General features: G+C 44.6%; 1 protein-coding gene across 1 annotated transcript in view; it reads right to left on the bottom strand.

The window, feature by feature from the left end:
- Positions 1–16,369, bottom strand: part of LOC139377322 (translation initiation factor eIF2B subunit gamma-like) — a 45,083-nt gene that overhangs the window by 13,480 nt on the left and 15,234 nt on the right. Inside the window, exons 4-9 of the mRNA XM_071120341.1 lie at positions 14,849–15,008; positions 14,321–14,432; positions 4,268–4,357; positions 1,342–1,475; positions 1,011–1,201; positions 653–715 (exon numbers count right to left, since the gene is read on the bottom strand). Coding sequence (XP_070976442.1) covers positions 653–715; positions 1,011–1,201; positions 1,342–1,475; positions 4,268–4,357; positions 14,321–14,432; positions 14,849–15,008 — 750 coding nt within the window. The remainder of the gene's footprint in view (positions 1–652; positions 716–1,010; positions 1,202–1,341; positions 1,476–4,267; positions 4,358–14,320; positions 14,433–14,848; positions 15,009–16,369) is intronic.

The following is a 16,369-nucleotide window of genomic DNA, read 5'->3' as shown; positions in this document are numbered from 1 at the left end:
TGTAATCTGTAATTTCAGACTTAGAAATTATAAACTTCAGAAGCCTTTTTAAACCTCAAATACACTGCAAGTTAAACATTTCCATTAAACATTTCCCTAATCTGCATCGGATGCGCTCATACATGCTCCGCTATTCAGACTGTTTCAGATATATCAAGTTATGGTTGGCTACAGTTAAAGGCGTACATGGCCGTACAGCAGTTCTGGAATATACTTTCATAGTTTTCTAATTCTCAGCGCGGCTCAAGCAATTAATCCAACCATTGCCATATTCAAATGATTAAGAGCCACGTACGCGGATCCACGTTGGTTGGACATTTTGGGGAGGTGCGAAGGTCGGGCTGTGCGTCCCCAGCGAGATATATCACAATGGGAAGCCGGACTATCGCAGATACCAATCTGAATTGAGCTTTACTCATAAATCCTCTATGACACCTACAGCATCTTACCGCATAGACAACTAACAAGAATATCATGTGACTCACCAAAGCACACTCACTCTAATGTCACCCTCTCTCACCAGAAACTCTCAATCCTGCGAATGACTCACTCTCAGACTCGGTCAGAAAATCCACATTGTACCAGACGTCTAAGAAAACCACCCATCTAGCTACTCTTAGTGCGTTCCCTGTTGGTCATAGTAGTTACTCACCAGACAGCGCTCAGAGACCACTGCTGATGGATGGACTGCAGGCTCGTCAAACAGCTTAGGGGCCTGGAACACAGGAGAGAAAATGGATGAGGATAAAGCAATACTGTCAGTCATGTTCAGGAATCATCCTTATTGAAATATATGAACATTTCTTTATTTTTTTTGTGCCATCTAGCAGACGTTCTTATCCAGTGTGTACATTTTCATATATATAGATTTTTTTCACACTGTTCCCCCGTGGGAATCAAACCCACAACTCTGGCGTTATGTTGGTCACAGAGCCTGCTATTAAACTAGAGTTTCTGTAAAATAACCAAGAGCGTCACATTTTCTACACAGTGTCCCTTCACTCACTCACCAGGCGATTGGCTTCGATGTAGGCCGCTAGCGTGTTGACTCGGTAACATATTCCCTCGTCCATGATGTGCACGTAGCAGCGCAGGCGTCCTCCGTGGTAGGCATCGCTCATGTCCCCACGGTGGTCATTCCAACAGGACCTCTCCTGGGTTAGATGCAGCAGCTCCTCATCCCTGGATGAGATCTGGATCTCTACACACACATATTTCAGCAGATACACACAGGTGAATGTGTGTGTGTGCGTGTGTGTGCGCATGAACATGACGTGAGTTACAACCTAGCTATGGAAAGTCTTAAATGTTCAAGCATACTCTATTTGGAATGTTCATTACCTAAGTTTACATTGCTATCGTTTTTCTTTAGGTTCTGATGAGTATCATCGATGACCTTCGGAGAGTTGGTGGATTTAGAGAACTGTTTGCGGACCAGATACGGGACTAACTCTCCCCGAATCGAAGAGATTGATCTTTGAGAGAAAAACAAAACACAATAGTTACCGAATTGCTGAAATAGTACATTCACTGAAAGTAAAAGGTGCATTTTACCCTCCTGATGTGTGTAACCTTTGACCCGCAAATCATTTGAAGAGTAATAACATAGAATTAGAATTAGTAGAGCGGGCATAGAAATCTGACCATGGCAATTGACCTGAATGGGGAGGCACATTCTACTCAGTCTATTTCTATGAGCAATAATTGTCAGCGTAGGTTGAGGGAGATATTTCCTCATGGTCAATCCAAATGATAGAAGTAGGCAGAGGGGCGTGAGAAGGAGGACAATTCCTTTGAGTGTACATTGTTAATGTCCATGTACTGAACACTCTCACAAGCTGAATGCCCAACCCTGCTCATGAGGGTTTTATGCTAACCAGAAACAAAGAAACAACCATGATCATGTCATGGTGTACACGTTCAAGGGTTTCCTAACAGGTGAAAAAAAAAATAAGGCTGAATCAAGGTTTTAAACATCCAAGTACGCCCTGTAGGCAATTTTAATTTCTCCTCCTCCTCACTTCTTCACTACACTCCATGTCCTCTCCATCTCTCCTCCTCACTCTCTTTTTAGTTTCTTTGAAGGGAGATTAGAATTTCCATCTGAATGCTGAGAAAGAAACAACAGTTACTCTGTCCATTTTTCTCCGTGAGCGCTCCACAGCAGAGCAGCTTCAAAAGAGAGAAGAGCGAGAAAGAGGGAGAGAAAGAGGGGGAGAGGAAGAGTGAGAGAGGGAAAGAGAGAGAGAGGGAAAAAGGAAAAGGGGAGAATATGAAAGAAAAGGGAGCTGAATTTAAAGTCAACCTACTTTGATGAGATAAAAAGGAGAGTAGTGGTATTGGGGTCTCCTGAGTCTGGACGGCAGATTAGATGAAATTATATTCATATCAGGAGGACTGGTGAATAAATAGGGCTCCCGAGTGGCGCATCTCAGTGCTGTAGGTGCTAGAGGCGTCACTACAGACCCTGGTTTGATTCCAGGCTGTATCACAACAGGCCGTGATTGAGAGTCCCAAAGGGCAGCGCACAATTTGCCCAGCGTCGTCTGGGTTAGGATTTGGCTGGGGTAGGCCATCAACTGGCTTACCTAGTTAAATAAAGGTTCAATTAAAATATGTCAAAGCAATGGGAAGCAGCAGGAACAAGCAGCTGCGTTGCTGCACATTTATGGAAATCCCCGGTAGAAAATGTATATTTGAAGGGAAAGGGATCGAGCTAGTGAGTCAATGTACTCTCCAATTAATGCCACCTGTGCTTATTTTCAACACCACTTAAAGGAGCTGCTGGGTCTCCCCACAATACCAGTTTAACAAGCACAAAGGGATTGGGGGCCTAGACTGGGGGTGGGTGGAGGAGTAGAAGGGTGGAGCTTCTGCTTTTGGTCTTGCTGGTGGTGGGCGTGGTGGGGGGTGGGGGGGGGGGGGGGGGAATCCCCTGCCTAGGATGTATGGGCTGGAGAATGTGAGTAGATTCATGTAACACCATTAGAAATATAGGCTGCATCAATAGGACATACATTTATCAAAGTGAGATGCATTTCAACTAAGTGAGGAATCTAACAATGCATTGAATTGCTTGGCCTGGCTTTGAATGATCAGGTGTATGTATATCTTTACAATTATGGATCATTTGATCTGGTGGTGGTGGCTATAGAGCTCCTATAAATTACATCTATATGTTATAAGCTTTAAGTAAATCTATGGTGGTGGCCCTATTATATATGGTAACCCAAACATTTAAAATGGGCAATAAACAACAGACTTTCTGATTGGTCCAAAGTGATTGCACTTGAAAAGAAGTAGTACAAGAAGTATGAGGAAGTGAGATGATCACCACAGTTGTGATTGAGGTGTACCTCTGACACTAATGCTCAAGGGGGGTAAAAGCCTAATAAACTGCTCAATAAACTGGCACATTGTAAAACAAATTAACACCTAATAAGAATACATACCAGTCTCAAAGCCTTTCCACAGTCACAGTCTGTTCATATATTAACTCCAGTTCAACAGGCATGCAACTTGGCAAGAAAGGTGCCATTCGTTATTTCACCTGTATCTAGCAACACACTGTATTCACATTTATGTGGATGGTTATTGGTACCTTTAAAAAAATTATTTTACATACACAGTGTAGAAAACATTAGGAACCACCTTCCTAATATGAGTTGCACCCCTGTTTGCCCTCAGAACAGCCTCACTTTGTCGGGGCATTGACTCTACAAGGTGTCAAAAGCGTTCCACAGGGATGCTGGCCCATGTTGACTCCAATGCTTCTCACAGTTGTGTCAAATTGGCTGGATGTCCATTGGGTGGTGGACCATTCTTGATACACACGGAAAACTGGTGAGCGTGAAAAACCCAGCAGCGTAGCAGTTCTTGATTCAAACCGGTGGGCCTGGCACCTACTACCATACCCCGTTCAAAGGCACTTGAATCTCATCTTGCTCATTAACCCAATGAATGACACACATACACAATCTATGTCTCAATTGTCTTAGGTTAAAAAATGATTTTTAAGCCTTTTCTCCTCCCCTACACTAATTGAAGTGGATTTAACAAGTGACATCAATAAGGGATCGTAGCTTTCACCTGGATTCACCTGGTCAGTCTATGTCTACTGTTTTGTACACTCCGTGTACATTTAATATAAAATACATTTGTGATGACATGCAAAGATTTGACATGCAATGACATGCTAAAGTTCATACACAAAGGCCACGTCCAATTTAGGACGCAACCAAAGTCAAACATGTGAAAAGGGCCTCACTTGTTATCAGCGAGGAAGTCGACCACAGACTTCTTCAGGCAGTACAGGTGAGCGTCCACAAGGCCAGTTTTGATGTGCATCCTTGGATGTCTGAATGAAAGAGAGAGGCAGACGTGGGAGGTAAATCAAATCAAATTCAAACTAAAAAGCTGGGGAGTTATGCATGACATTGCTCTATACCTGTGTAAAAACACAGTAGTTGTAATAGAACAATTGTAAAGGCACGTTCTATGACATACGTTAACAATTCGTTTGGAGTTAAAGGGATTTTTGTTATTAAATTATTATTAATAACAAAAATCCCTTTAACTCCAAACGAATTGTTAACGTATGTCATAGAACGTGCCTTAACAGAACATCTGCTATAAGGGGAAACAAATAAGGTATGTGACAAAAGTCCCTGGAATGTCATGGCACCTGTGTATTGTCCCCTGCCAGCTTCCATCCGCAGGCCCTGCCCCAGAAGCCTGGCTGCCATGGTAACCGTGTCCAGTCTGGTGAGATGCCAACACAAGCGGACCCCCCAATTGTTTTACAGCCTGAGATTGACATGACAACGCTCTGGGTATAGAGCCTCTGTCTGTAGTAAATGGCACTCTATTCCATTTATATTGCTGTATAAAAGGGTAGTGCACCATAATGCTCTGATCAAAAGTAGAGCACTATATAGAGAATAGGGTGCCATTTGGGACATGTCCTGCCCTGGAGACCAGTGTAATTCATCTGAGAGCAGAGCAACCTGTGTGATGTGGGAAGCGTCTCAAATGAAAATCAATTTGTATTTGTCACATACGCCGAATAAAACAAGAGACCACGTTACCATGAAATGCTTACTTAAGAGCCCCTTTCTCAACAATACAGTTAAAAAGTAGAACATTAACAAATAAATAAAAATAAAATACACCCAATGACCAAAAGTACATGGACACCTGCTCAAATGTCTCATGTCAAAATCATGGGCATTAATATGGAGTTGGACCCTCCTTTGCTGCTATAACAGACTCTACTCTTCTGGGAACACTTTCCACTAGATGTTGGAACATTGCTGGGGGACTTGCTTCCATTCCGCCACAAGCGCACTACAGAGGTCGGGCCCTGATGTTGGGCGATTAGGCCTGGCTCGCAGTCGGCGTTCCAATTTATCCCAAAGGTGTTTGATGTGATTGAGGTCATGGCTCTGTGCAGGCCAGTCAAGTTCTTCCACACCGATCTCCACAAATAACTTCTGTATGGACCTCACTTTGTGCACAGGGGCATTGTCATGCTGAAACAGGAAAGGACCTTCCCCAAACTGTTGCCACAAAGTTGGAAGCACAGAATCGTCTAGAATATGTTTGTATGCTGTAGCGTGAAGATTTATCTTTACAGAAACTAAGGGGCCTAGCGCGAACCACGAAAAACAGCCTCCAAACTTTACAGTTAGCACTATGCATTGCGGCAGGTATCGTTCTGAGGCATTCACTAAACCCAGATTTGTCCGTTGTACTGTCAGATGTTGAAGCGTGATTCATCACTCCAGAGAAGGAGCTTCCACTGCTCCAGAGTCCAATAGTGGCGAGCTTTACACCACTCCAGTCAACTCATGGCATTGCGCATGGTGATCGTAGGCTTGTGTGCGGCTGGTTAGATGATTAATTGAAGCACTATGTACATGTAGGTAGTAAGTGAAAAGCATGGGTAGCCGTTTAATTATCTGTTCAGTAGTATTATGGCTTTGGGGTAGAAGCTGTTCAGGAGCCTTTTGGTCCCAGACTTGGCGCGGTACCAATTGCCATGTGGTAGCAGAGAGAACAGACTGTGACTTGGGTGGCAGGAGACCCTTTTTAGACCCTTTGACCCTTTTTAGTGCCTTACCTTCTCTGACACCGCCTGGTATAGAAGTCCTGGATGGCAGGGAGCTCGGCCCCAATGATGTACTGGACGTTACACACTACCCTCTGTCACGCTCTGCGGTTGGATGCCGAGCAGTTGCCATTCCAAGCGGTGATGCAGCCAGTCAAGATGCTCTCGATGGTGCAGCTGTATAAGTTTTTATGGATCTGATGGCTCATGCCAAATCTTGTCAGCCTCCTGAGGGTGAATACGTGTTGTTGTGCCCTCTTCACGACTGTGTTGGTGTGTTTGGACCATGATAAGTCCTTAGTGATGTGGACACTGAGGAACTTGAAGCTCTCAACCATCTCCGCTACAGTTCCGTTGATGTGAATAGGGGTGTGCTCGACCCTCCGTTTCTTGTTGTCAACGATCAGCCCCTTTGTCTTGCTGACGTTGAGGGAGATTGTTGTCCTGGAAGCACATTGTCAGGTCTCTGACCTCCTCCCTGTAGGCGGTCTCATCATCGTCGGTGATCAGGCCTACCACCATCGTGTTGTCAGCAAACTTAAAGGGAAAGACTGTGGTGTCAGTTAGAAAAGCTGGTGTTCTGTTCACTGCAGTTCTGGCCATGGTGAACGCAGGACTCATCCTCTGAGAAGGCCTCTAGAAGCACTGCTCACATAAAACATATATCAAATCAAATTTTATTTGTCACATGCGCCGAATACAACAGGTGTAGTAGACCTTACAGTGAAATGCTTCAGAGTTCAAAACGTGTACGGGTACGCACAGCAGTGTGATAGAATGTTGGACCATTGGCTTTCATAATTTTTGAATTCCCAGCGCAGCTCAAGCAATTTCTCCAACCGTCACCACGTTCAGATGGGCTGTGCGTCCCCCGCGGACGGTGGTCTTAGAGCCGCATAGCTAGATCCAGAGACTATCGCGTTCTCTGGATTCTGAATTACGCTTAAAGTATGACCAGGTGACCCGACTCCATAAACAGTTCCTTGGACAGAACCTACGCAATGGGTCAGATAAGACCATAGCTGTACATTCACTAGCCTATATTCTACATGACCTCTGGGTCAGAGCATCAGGTGAAATAGATGACAAACCTCCAACATGATCATAGTGGTGAAACACTATCATAGCGACCCGGCTATCCAGCCTGCCTGGTGGTGTTGCAGTCAACTGATCCCCCCATTCTCTTCTCCTCCCCTAAATGTGACATTTAAGAAAACCATCTCATCTCTGGGACTTTATGTGACTGCCTCCCCCGCTCTGTCTTTTCTTGGGTGAAGAATGCGATTTGAAGCATTGAGAATGAGTCAGCTCTGTTTGGCCATGCAGATTTCAGAACCAGATGCCGGGCCGTATAAATCACGTTTTGAGGGGGAAGAGGGAAGCGGGTAAACAAGCAAGAGGTAAATTACTACAACTTTGAGCCATTCCATTAACCAGCTCACAGAGGGGACATGTGCTGAACCCACCAACAAGGGGCTGAAAACAGAGACAGGAATATCCTAGCACACAACCAGCATCTGACATCATTGTTTGGCACCTGTGGGGCTGGGCAGGCAGGCCAGCAGGAGAGATACCCTGGGATCAGTGTGCTGTGGCTAGTGGTGTGGAGGAGAGTGGTGGGGGTCAACGTGTGCCCTTTATGGAGAATTGCACCATGATTAAACACAAGCAGGAGCAGCAACAGGCCTAGTCTGTCTACTGGGAAAGCCTACATGCTGGAGGAAGGACCTCCATTTGCATGATCATTTTAGTAGAACTACAATACACATTGTTTGGCCATAAAGCCACTGCATTTGCCAAACAAGTTTAATGTGTAATTCCTGGTAGTCTACAGCAGAGGTTCACAAATTTTTCCCTCAGGGCCTGCGTTGGGGAACATCACGACCCCTCCCCGCACAGATGCACCATGTCTATTTCTATGGGCACAAGCACTGTTAGTGAGACAAACTGTTCACACCCCTCTTGTTGGTGGAGAGAATTGTGCAGGTTTAAAGCTTATTTTCTGCAATTCTACACATTTTGTCATGGAGTACATTTTCGCACAATTCTATACATTTTGCCCTGTATAACATGTATTCATGTGATATTTGAGTGACAAAATTACAACAATATCTATGGGGTACAAAACAATTTTTTTTTAGCCGAAATGGGCTAGCTGAGCTGGATATTTTTGACAAGTTATATATAGCTCTAAGGTATGCAATGATCAAGAGGAACTGATGATGCACTATCCAATTTCTAAATTGCACCTTACAACTTTCAAGAGTAAGTTTAAAGTTTACGTTTAAAGCCACCCAGTCCCCAGGGGCCGCGCCCCACAGTTTGGGAACACCAGGGGGCCTGGCTGGTGAGTGAAACAGAACATTGTTGGAAGACTCCTCGGGCTTGGGTGACTCACTTCCAAATAGCATAATGACTTACTACTAAAAACCTCCATGTGTAGTAGGCCCTAAACGAGCACATTCCATATGGCAGCAGCGCTGTGAGGTAAATGGTCTTGTGCTTCTCTCTGAAGGGACAGTTCTAACTGCTATTCTGGACCTGGTCTGTGTCAACACCACTGCAAAGCCCAGGCAAATTTGCTCAAGCGGCCAGCTACACAGGGCTTTACTATAAAGACCTAGGCTCTTTGTATCCTCTCTTGTCTGAGCACAGAAAGTAAATATGAAGGGACAAAAAAAGTTCCAGACTTGGGTAGTTACTTAGGAAAACGTGCAATTAAACATATAGCTTCCCAAACTTCGCCACTTGCTATTGGACAATAGATTGACGCCATTTAAAGAGAGGAATGTTTGAGGAGTGTGCTTCATGGCACACAGGGTACGAGACACATGCTACTTGTTTTGCAATGGTCATAAATTCTTTAAATATATTTAGTTTAGCGGGAACCAAGTACTGTAGACCTCAAGTGATTTACCAAATCCATGATTTCATTCTAAAAGAGAATGGTAGTACAGCAAGGACTGACTTCACCTCTGCTGGATTTACAGTGGAAAGTGGAGCAACATTGTATGCGAGGAATCTGCAGGAGCCTTCACACTGTCAAATCAATTCAGGAGCCAACTCATATCATATGTGTAGCATGTCTTCAGCTTGCATTTCATTCACATGTGGAAATGGGTAGTGAAGGGTGTCACCACACAGACCACTAGCATGGGATAACGTGGTGGTAATATAGGACAGGGGTCAAGACCTGATGCTTGGTAACCAACAAACACCTTCAAAAATAAGAGTCTCTGAAGAATATTGACCATATCCTGCTGTAACATGTAGGCCAAATATCAGTGTATCAAAGAAAACAAGGGATGAGGGCATTAGAACGGAAGAGAAAGTTCTTTAAGGGCTGAATACCAACTTAAGATCAAATTTTCTTAGTCACATGCGCCGAATACAACCTTCACCTTAAAGTTAAATGCTTACTTACGAGCCCCTAACCAACAATGCAGTTTCCAAAAAATACAGATAAGAATGAGATAAAAGTAACAAGTAATTAAAGAGCAGCAGTAAAATAACAATAGAGAGACTTGATACAGGGGGCACGATACAGAGTCAATGTGAGGGGGTACCGGTTAGTTAAAGTAGTATGTACATGTAGGTAGAGTTATTAAGGTGACTATGCATTGATGACAACAGAGAGTAAAAGTGGTGTAAAGAGGGGGGGTGGGGGGGCAATGCAAATAGTCTGGGCTAGATGTTTAGGAGTCTTACGGCTTGGGGGTATAATCTGTTTAGAAGCCTCTTGGACCTAGACTTGGCTCTCCGGTACCGCTTTCCGTGCGTTAGTAGAGAGAACAGTCGATGACTAGGGTGTCTGGAGTCTTTGACAATTTTTAGAGCCTTCCTCTGACACCGCCTGGTATAGAGGTCCTGGATGGCAGGAAGCTTGGCCCCAGTGATGTACTGGGCCGTTTGCACTACCCTCTGTAGTGCCTTGTGGTTGGAGGCCGAGCAGTTGCCATACCAGGCAGTGATGCAACCAGTCAGGATGCTCTCGATGGTGCAGCTGTAGAACCTTTTGAGGATCAATGCCAAATCTTTTCAGTCAACTGAGGGGGAATACCTTTTGTCGTGCCCTCTTCATGGCTGTCTTGGTGTGCTTGGACCATGTTAGTTTGTTGGTGATGTGGACACCAGGAACTTGAAGCTCTCAACCTGCTCCACTGCATTCCTGGTAATCCGTCTGGCCCTGTGGCCATTGTGAATGTTGACCTGTTTAAATGTCTTACTCACATCAGCTGCGGAGAACGTGATTGCACAGTCTTCCGGAACAGCTGGTGCTCTCATGCATGTTTCAGTGTTATTTGCCTCGAAGCGAGGATAGAAGTAGTTTAGCTCGTCTGGCAGACTCACGTCACTGGGAAGCTCGCACCTGTGGAACCCTTTGTAGTCTGTAATGGTTTGCAAGCCATGCCACATCCGACGAGCGTCAGAGCCTGTGTAGTACGATTTGATCCTAATCCTGTTTGATCGTTCGTCGGAGGGCATAGCGGGATTTATTATAAGTTCCGGGTTAGAGTCCCGCTCCTTGAAAGCGGCAGCTCTCGCCTTTAGCTCAGTGCGGATGTTGCCTGTAATCCATGGCTTCTGGTTGGGGTCACTGTGGGGACGACGTCATCGATGCACATATTGATGAAGCCAATTACTGAGGTGGTATACTCCTCAATGCCATTGAATGAATTCCGTAAGCAAAACAGTCCTGTAGCTTAGCATCTGCTTCATCTGACCACTTTTTTATTGATCTAGTCAATGGTGCTTCCTGCTTTAATTTTTGTTTGTAAGCAGGAATCAGGAGGATAGAATTATGGTAAGATTTGCCAAATGGAGGGCGAGGGAGAGCATTTATTGTGCTGATAATAAATTTGGTAAAACGGATTTAAGTTTCCCTGCATTAAAGTCCCCGGCTACTAGGAGCGCAGCCTCTGGGTGAGCGTTTTCTTATAGCGGAATACAGCTCATTCAATGCTGTCTTAGTGCCAGCCTCTGACTATTGTGGTTTGTAAACAGCTACGAAGAATACAGATTAAAACTATTTTGGTAGGTAGTGTGGACTACAGCTTATCATGGCCTTATCCTAGCCCAAGATCTGCGTTTGTAACTTCGAATAACTCATGCATTGATATCAATGGGAAATTTGTACAAAGGAATTGAGTGGCCCAAAGTGAGTGGTGGTTAAGCCATTGGTCCCAGGTTAGCCGTACCACAGTATAGGACAGCAGCACGTGACGGCAGCCCAGCGATCCCATTCCATACGTCACCCAGCTTATGTCTGTTTAAATACAACGGCAGACAAGTAAAGAAAGACTCTGGAGACAGCTTAGACAAACAGCCAGGGAACGACTTGAGCTGGTAGGGGAGGCTTTCAGACGTCTCAAACTTCCTACGCTCAGGAAAAAGGGGCTTAATGGGGGGAAACAGAGTCGAAACAGAGACCTTTGACATCTGGGGCTGAAATAAACGACAAAGCATCGATACTTATGCTAGCTGAAGAGTTAGCCGACAGATTTAAGATATCATAAGACTGACAAACTCAATAGACCTCAGTCTTTCAACAAGTGGCCTAGGGCTCATTGACGACTTCTATTTTAAAGCTCAACTAGAAGTTTAATTTGTTTAGGGTTAACATGTCTAATAAACTTCAGGCCTGTGAGGTTGTGCATGTTTGTGGAGATACAATTAGCCAGTCTTTCAATGTGCATGTGCAAGCCAAAATGTTCAGATGTTTCCTATATGCAAGGAAATTCAGTGTAAGTAAGCTCAGTATGAATGTAGTGTCACAAGCCCACAACTGCATGTGATATCCTGGTGTGTGTGTGTGTGTGTGTGTGTGTGTGTGTGTGTGTATCTCACATTAGCGCACGTGCCAATTTGCTTTTGCAGGGAAGCATGCTTGCAGCTGCCGTTGCGGCCCCTCTCTTATTGGGCAGGATTTAGTGTGGCTCGGGCTCCCTGAAGTATTTATGAGCTCCCAACAGACCAGCTCCCACAGCCCAGAGTCCACAACCTAGAACATAGGTCATAGAACCGCAGCCCACAGCCCAGACCAGTGAACAGGACCAGAAGCCCAGGACCAAGGCACAAGACCTGGGCCCATCTTCACAAAAGGTCTCGTAGGAGTGCTGATTTGGGATCAGTTTTGCCTTTAAGGTCATAATGGATAAGATTATATGGACAGGGAGGACCTGATCCTAGATAACTACTTTATGAATATGGGCCCAGGGCTGCAGTCCAGGTCCAGCCAGGATGTCGACAGCTTCAGCTCTTTCAGCCCAGACATCATAGACACCACACAGGGGACTCAAGATAATGCTACTAATGGGTTCATATATTTTGTGCACACTAGACATACGGGTATTTGATGAGCAAGTTTGCCATTTCTGTCAAAAGCGAATATGGCTGACTATCTAGTTCATTATTCTAGTTCCTTATTATCCGAATTCCTTTTTATCAACTGCAAATGGCCTTAATACCGAGATGTATTTAGTAGTGGGCAGTACATTTGCAAGTATTATGCATCAATAGATCATTTTATTGATCTGCTCAAGTAGGATTTACACCTTTGGCAATTGAACAAACATGAATTCTGCTTTAAAGCTTTAAAAAACCAATAGGCAAATCAGCAGTTACTACATCCATTGTGGATCATAATAATAAATACCATTTAGCAGACACTTTTATCCAAAGCAACTTAAAGTCATGCGTGCAAACATTTTATGTATGAGTGGCCCCAGCGGGAATCGAACCCATAACCCTTGGCGATTAACATAACTTAAAAATGCCTCATGAGCGTAGTGCAACTGTTCAACCCCACCAGAACCCAAAATATAAAAGTTTGTTTTGCGCCAACATTTATAAAACACAATTTAGCCTCAAAACATGTTTTGATATTATGGACGGTCAGTCCTTGTAGCCATAGTTATGAATTTGAGAGTGGTTACATTTCTCCAGCCGCATCCCGCAGCTTTTTACCCGAAAATGGGTCAGGGAGAATGCATTATTGTTTCTACTGCCGACTGCCACTTTGAGATACAGGGTGGCGATGAGATAAGAGCATAAATACACGGCTTCAGAGCAGCCAAATGCAAACACACACACACACAACCACCCAGCGCAACGATAAAGCCCACATGGATGTTTGAAAAAGAGAGCGAGAACAAGTGAAAGAAAAAGGACCACAGCATGCGCTAAACTGGAACAGGAGGTCTGCCGTGGAAAAACTGCCGAACACAGCCAAAGCAGGAGCAAATCCCTGTGTAGCTGAAGTAATTGGTTAGTCTCATGACAGCCAAGGCTGGGGAGTGCTGTGTTTTTATTAGCAATCCCACACAAATGCAGGGTCAGATCTGAACAAGTTTGCGTTGTTCCCTTCAACACTCCACCCCGCGCCTTGCGCTTTGCTAACTCACACAATCGCACACACACACACACACCTGGTGGCTTGATAAGACAGACCTGGGTTCAAATACTATTTGAGATCTTCCAAATGCGTTAAACATTTGCTTTCTCCTGCCTGGAGAGCCAATTGAGTGATGGTTGCTCAAGCTCAAACAAGTACAGATAAAGTTTTGAAATAGGAATTGAACCCAGTTCAGATGATAAGACAGCCCAGTGGAAAGTCTCAAGAGTCAGACTCAAAAGAGAAGTGATAAAATATGTATCCCTGTATTGTTAGACCGGGGGAGGCATTATTGTACCTGACTCCTAGTTCCTACCCAGACCAACTCGGTCACATTATTTGTAAGGCTATGAAAACGTCACATCATTAATAGTGAGAACGGTGATTTAATTTGACAAGGCAATGAAAATATTTGAAATGGAAACTAATACTAACTAATACAGCCAACATTTCATAAGTTTCAATTCATCATCACCAGTCAGACAATAGGCATTATTGGGTTTGAGGGGAGACCATTTTTAAAGGTAGACTCAGTGATATGACGTAGGTGCACAAAGTAAACAACACAGTGGGTCAATTTCCGCAACTACTAAGAGCATTGAAGCGTGAGGCTAAACTCCCCCACTGTTTTGGTCCCGCACCTACCATGCTCGAACAGCGTAAAGCGAACCTTTGCACATGCACAGATACTGTGTGTGACTGTGTGGGAAATACGTCTTGCATCTTGTTTATCGCAACATCTGCAGTACTGTTCGTGGCAACGTCCTTTAGTAGAGTGTACATTTAACCACTAAATGTAATGATAAAGTCATACTCACTTTCTCATGATGGACTTCCTGATGACCACACCTTCGTCCAGGTCGGCCTCGTTGGCCATAAAGAGGAGCCTCTTTCCTGTACCATCCACCCCAACAAAGTCCCTTTGCTCCCCTGGGAGAAGGAAGACACCAGAGGAACAATCACACATCAATGGCTAAGATCTCAAAACACGACTAACAAGCAAGCCATCTAGCTTGGCTTGATGGCTAAGCTAGATGGCTTGTAAACTGGCTTGTAAACTAACATCTAGGCCTACAGATCTTCACTCGGTTTAATAAGACAGATTTAGAAATAAAAATGTCAACGAGCTTCATCGTAGATTGTTACAAGCGCAATAAACATTTGCTAAGTGGGGAATATCCTTTTTAGGGAATGAATCTTTGAAATGTACCATTTTACCATCCATAAAAATACTGACAGATGACATGAAGTAGTGTTCTGCATTCACTATTTTTGGTTGACTCAAAATCAAATGCAGGGGATCTGGTGTAATAATGCTTGTTGTGTTATAATCATCTGAATCGCACCGTTTTTTTTCTTGCCCTTCTGTCCGGGAACAGTCTCGGTGAACTCGTGGGCTTTGCTCATCAGCATGGAGAGGGTAGCGTTGTGGGCTCGGAACAGGTCGACCACCTCGTGGAGGGCAGCGTCCGTTATCAGGTCACAGCTCACCACCAAGACGTCCGTCTGGAGGGAGACATGGAGGAGAAACGCACATTCATCAGAATTTGAGAGAGGGAGAAGGACCACAGAGATTTATAAGCCCTGTCTCTTTACCTCAAGACCCAGAGCATCCGGGTTCTGTTGGTATGAAACAATAGTAATGTTAAAGGTAGTTAGTGGGCTTCGAAAAGAAGAGGATGGTGTTTACACTCAAGGATCAGGCCCCACCAAACAGTTGTATTGTAGCACTGATACAGAGAATTCAGAACAATTAGCAGTTCATTGACTTGAATAGGAGAATATGATAGCTGGTACTAGTCAAAAGGGCTTACTCGTTACCATTCGTTGATCGCCAAACTTTAAAATGAAACAAAAAGACAGCGATGATCTATGACAATATCCCCTTCAACTTTTTCTAAAGCATGCCCAGGACCCTTTCACATCAGAGTCCATTACATTATTCTGCCTAATAGGAGGAACACCCTTCTAATGAAAGTGAATAGACATTAAGCTGTTCCTTGGCAACGCCTCAGTAAGTTATCACAATCCAGCCTTCAAATACAGTTTATTCCGTCCAGATCCACGTTATGCTCAAAACACCCGAGCTTCTTCGCAGCTGTGACATTCATCTCGAATGATGTGCATGAACATATGAGGCAATGGTGCTCCATAAGAAGTCCATAGCGCATGAAAAGTTTGGCTGTGTTTTTCTTAACTACAGTCACAACAAAAATGGGTTCATAAGGGGGAAGTGGAGACAGAGGTAGAGAGAGAGGAGGAGATAGAGAGAGAGGTGAAGAGAGATAGAAGGAGTGGATAGGGAGGGTGAACCTCCTTGATAAACATGGTGCTCTCCTAACTCCTAGCGAGGCATCCTAGCGTAGTGTAGCAAGGGGCACAGGGGAATCCAGCGATAAATCCTGCGCTGCATTTGCCATTGTTTCTGTTTGAGATGTCTGGTTCCCATCTGCTCTGGCCATCTTGGGCCTGTGGATAAATAAACAGGGAAGGCGAGTGAGGAGCGGGGCCTGTTAAAGCGTGCCTGGCTCTATAAAGGCTGCATGCCTCATTGGGGAGGCCTGGGGAGAGGCCCTGCCGTGACGTTCTGCACCCGGGGCATGCAGCTCAGCAGTCTGGCTCTGCTCTACTCCACGGTAGCACACATGGCCAACAGATAACAACCAGGCCAGAGCCAGGGCCCCTCAACTCCACTGTCTCGGTCTCTCTCACTGCTACTGGAGAGACTAAAGGAGCATCTTCTCCTTCTAATCCAAGACTATGGTTAGGCTATTTATTTCAGACCCCAAAAGACAGGTTTTAATAGTTGGAACAGACATGTGTGGGAGTGGGGGTTTGGTGTCAACACTGAAAACATAGAAGCCTTC

The sequence above is a fragment of the Oncorhynchus clarkii genome, chromosome 20, assembly GCF_045791955.1.
Source record: "Oncorhynchus clarkii lewisi isolate Uvic-CL-2024 chromosome 20, UVic_Ocla_1.0, whole genome shotgun sequence".
NCBI classification, from domain to species: domain Eukaryota; kingdom Metazoa; phylum Chordata; class Actinopteri; order Salmoniformes; family Salmonidae; genus Oncorhynchus; species Oncorhynchus clarkii.
The sequence above is the reverse complement of the archived record's forward strand: the minus strand, read 5'-3'. Positions and strand labels throughout refer to the sequence as shown.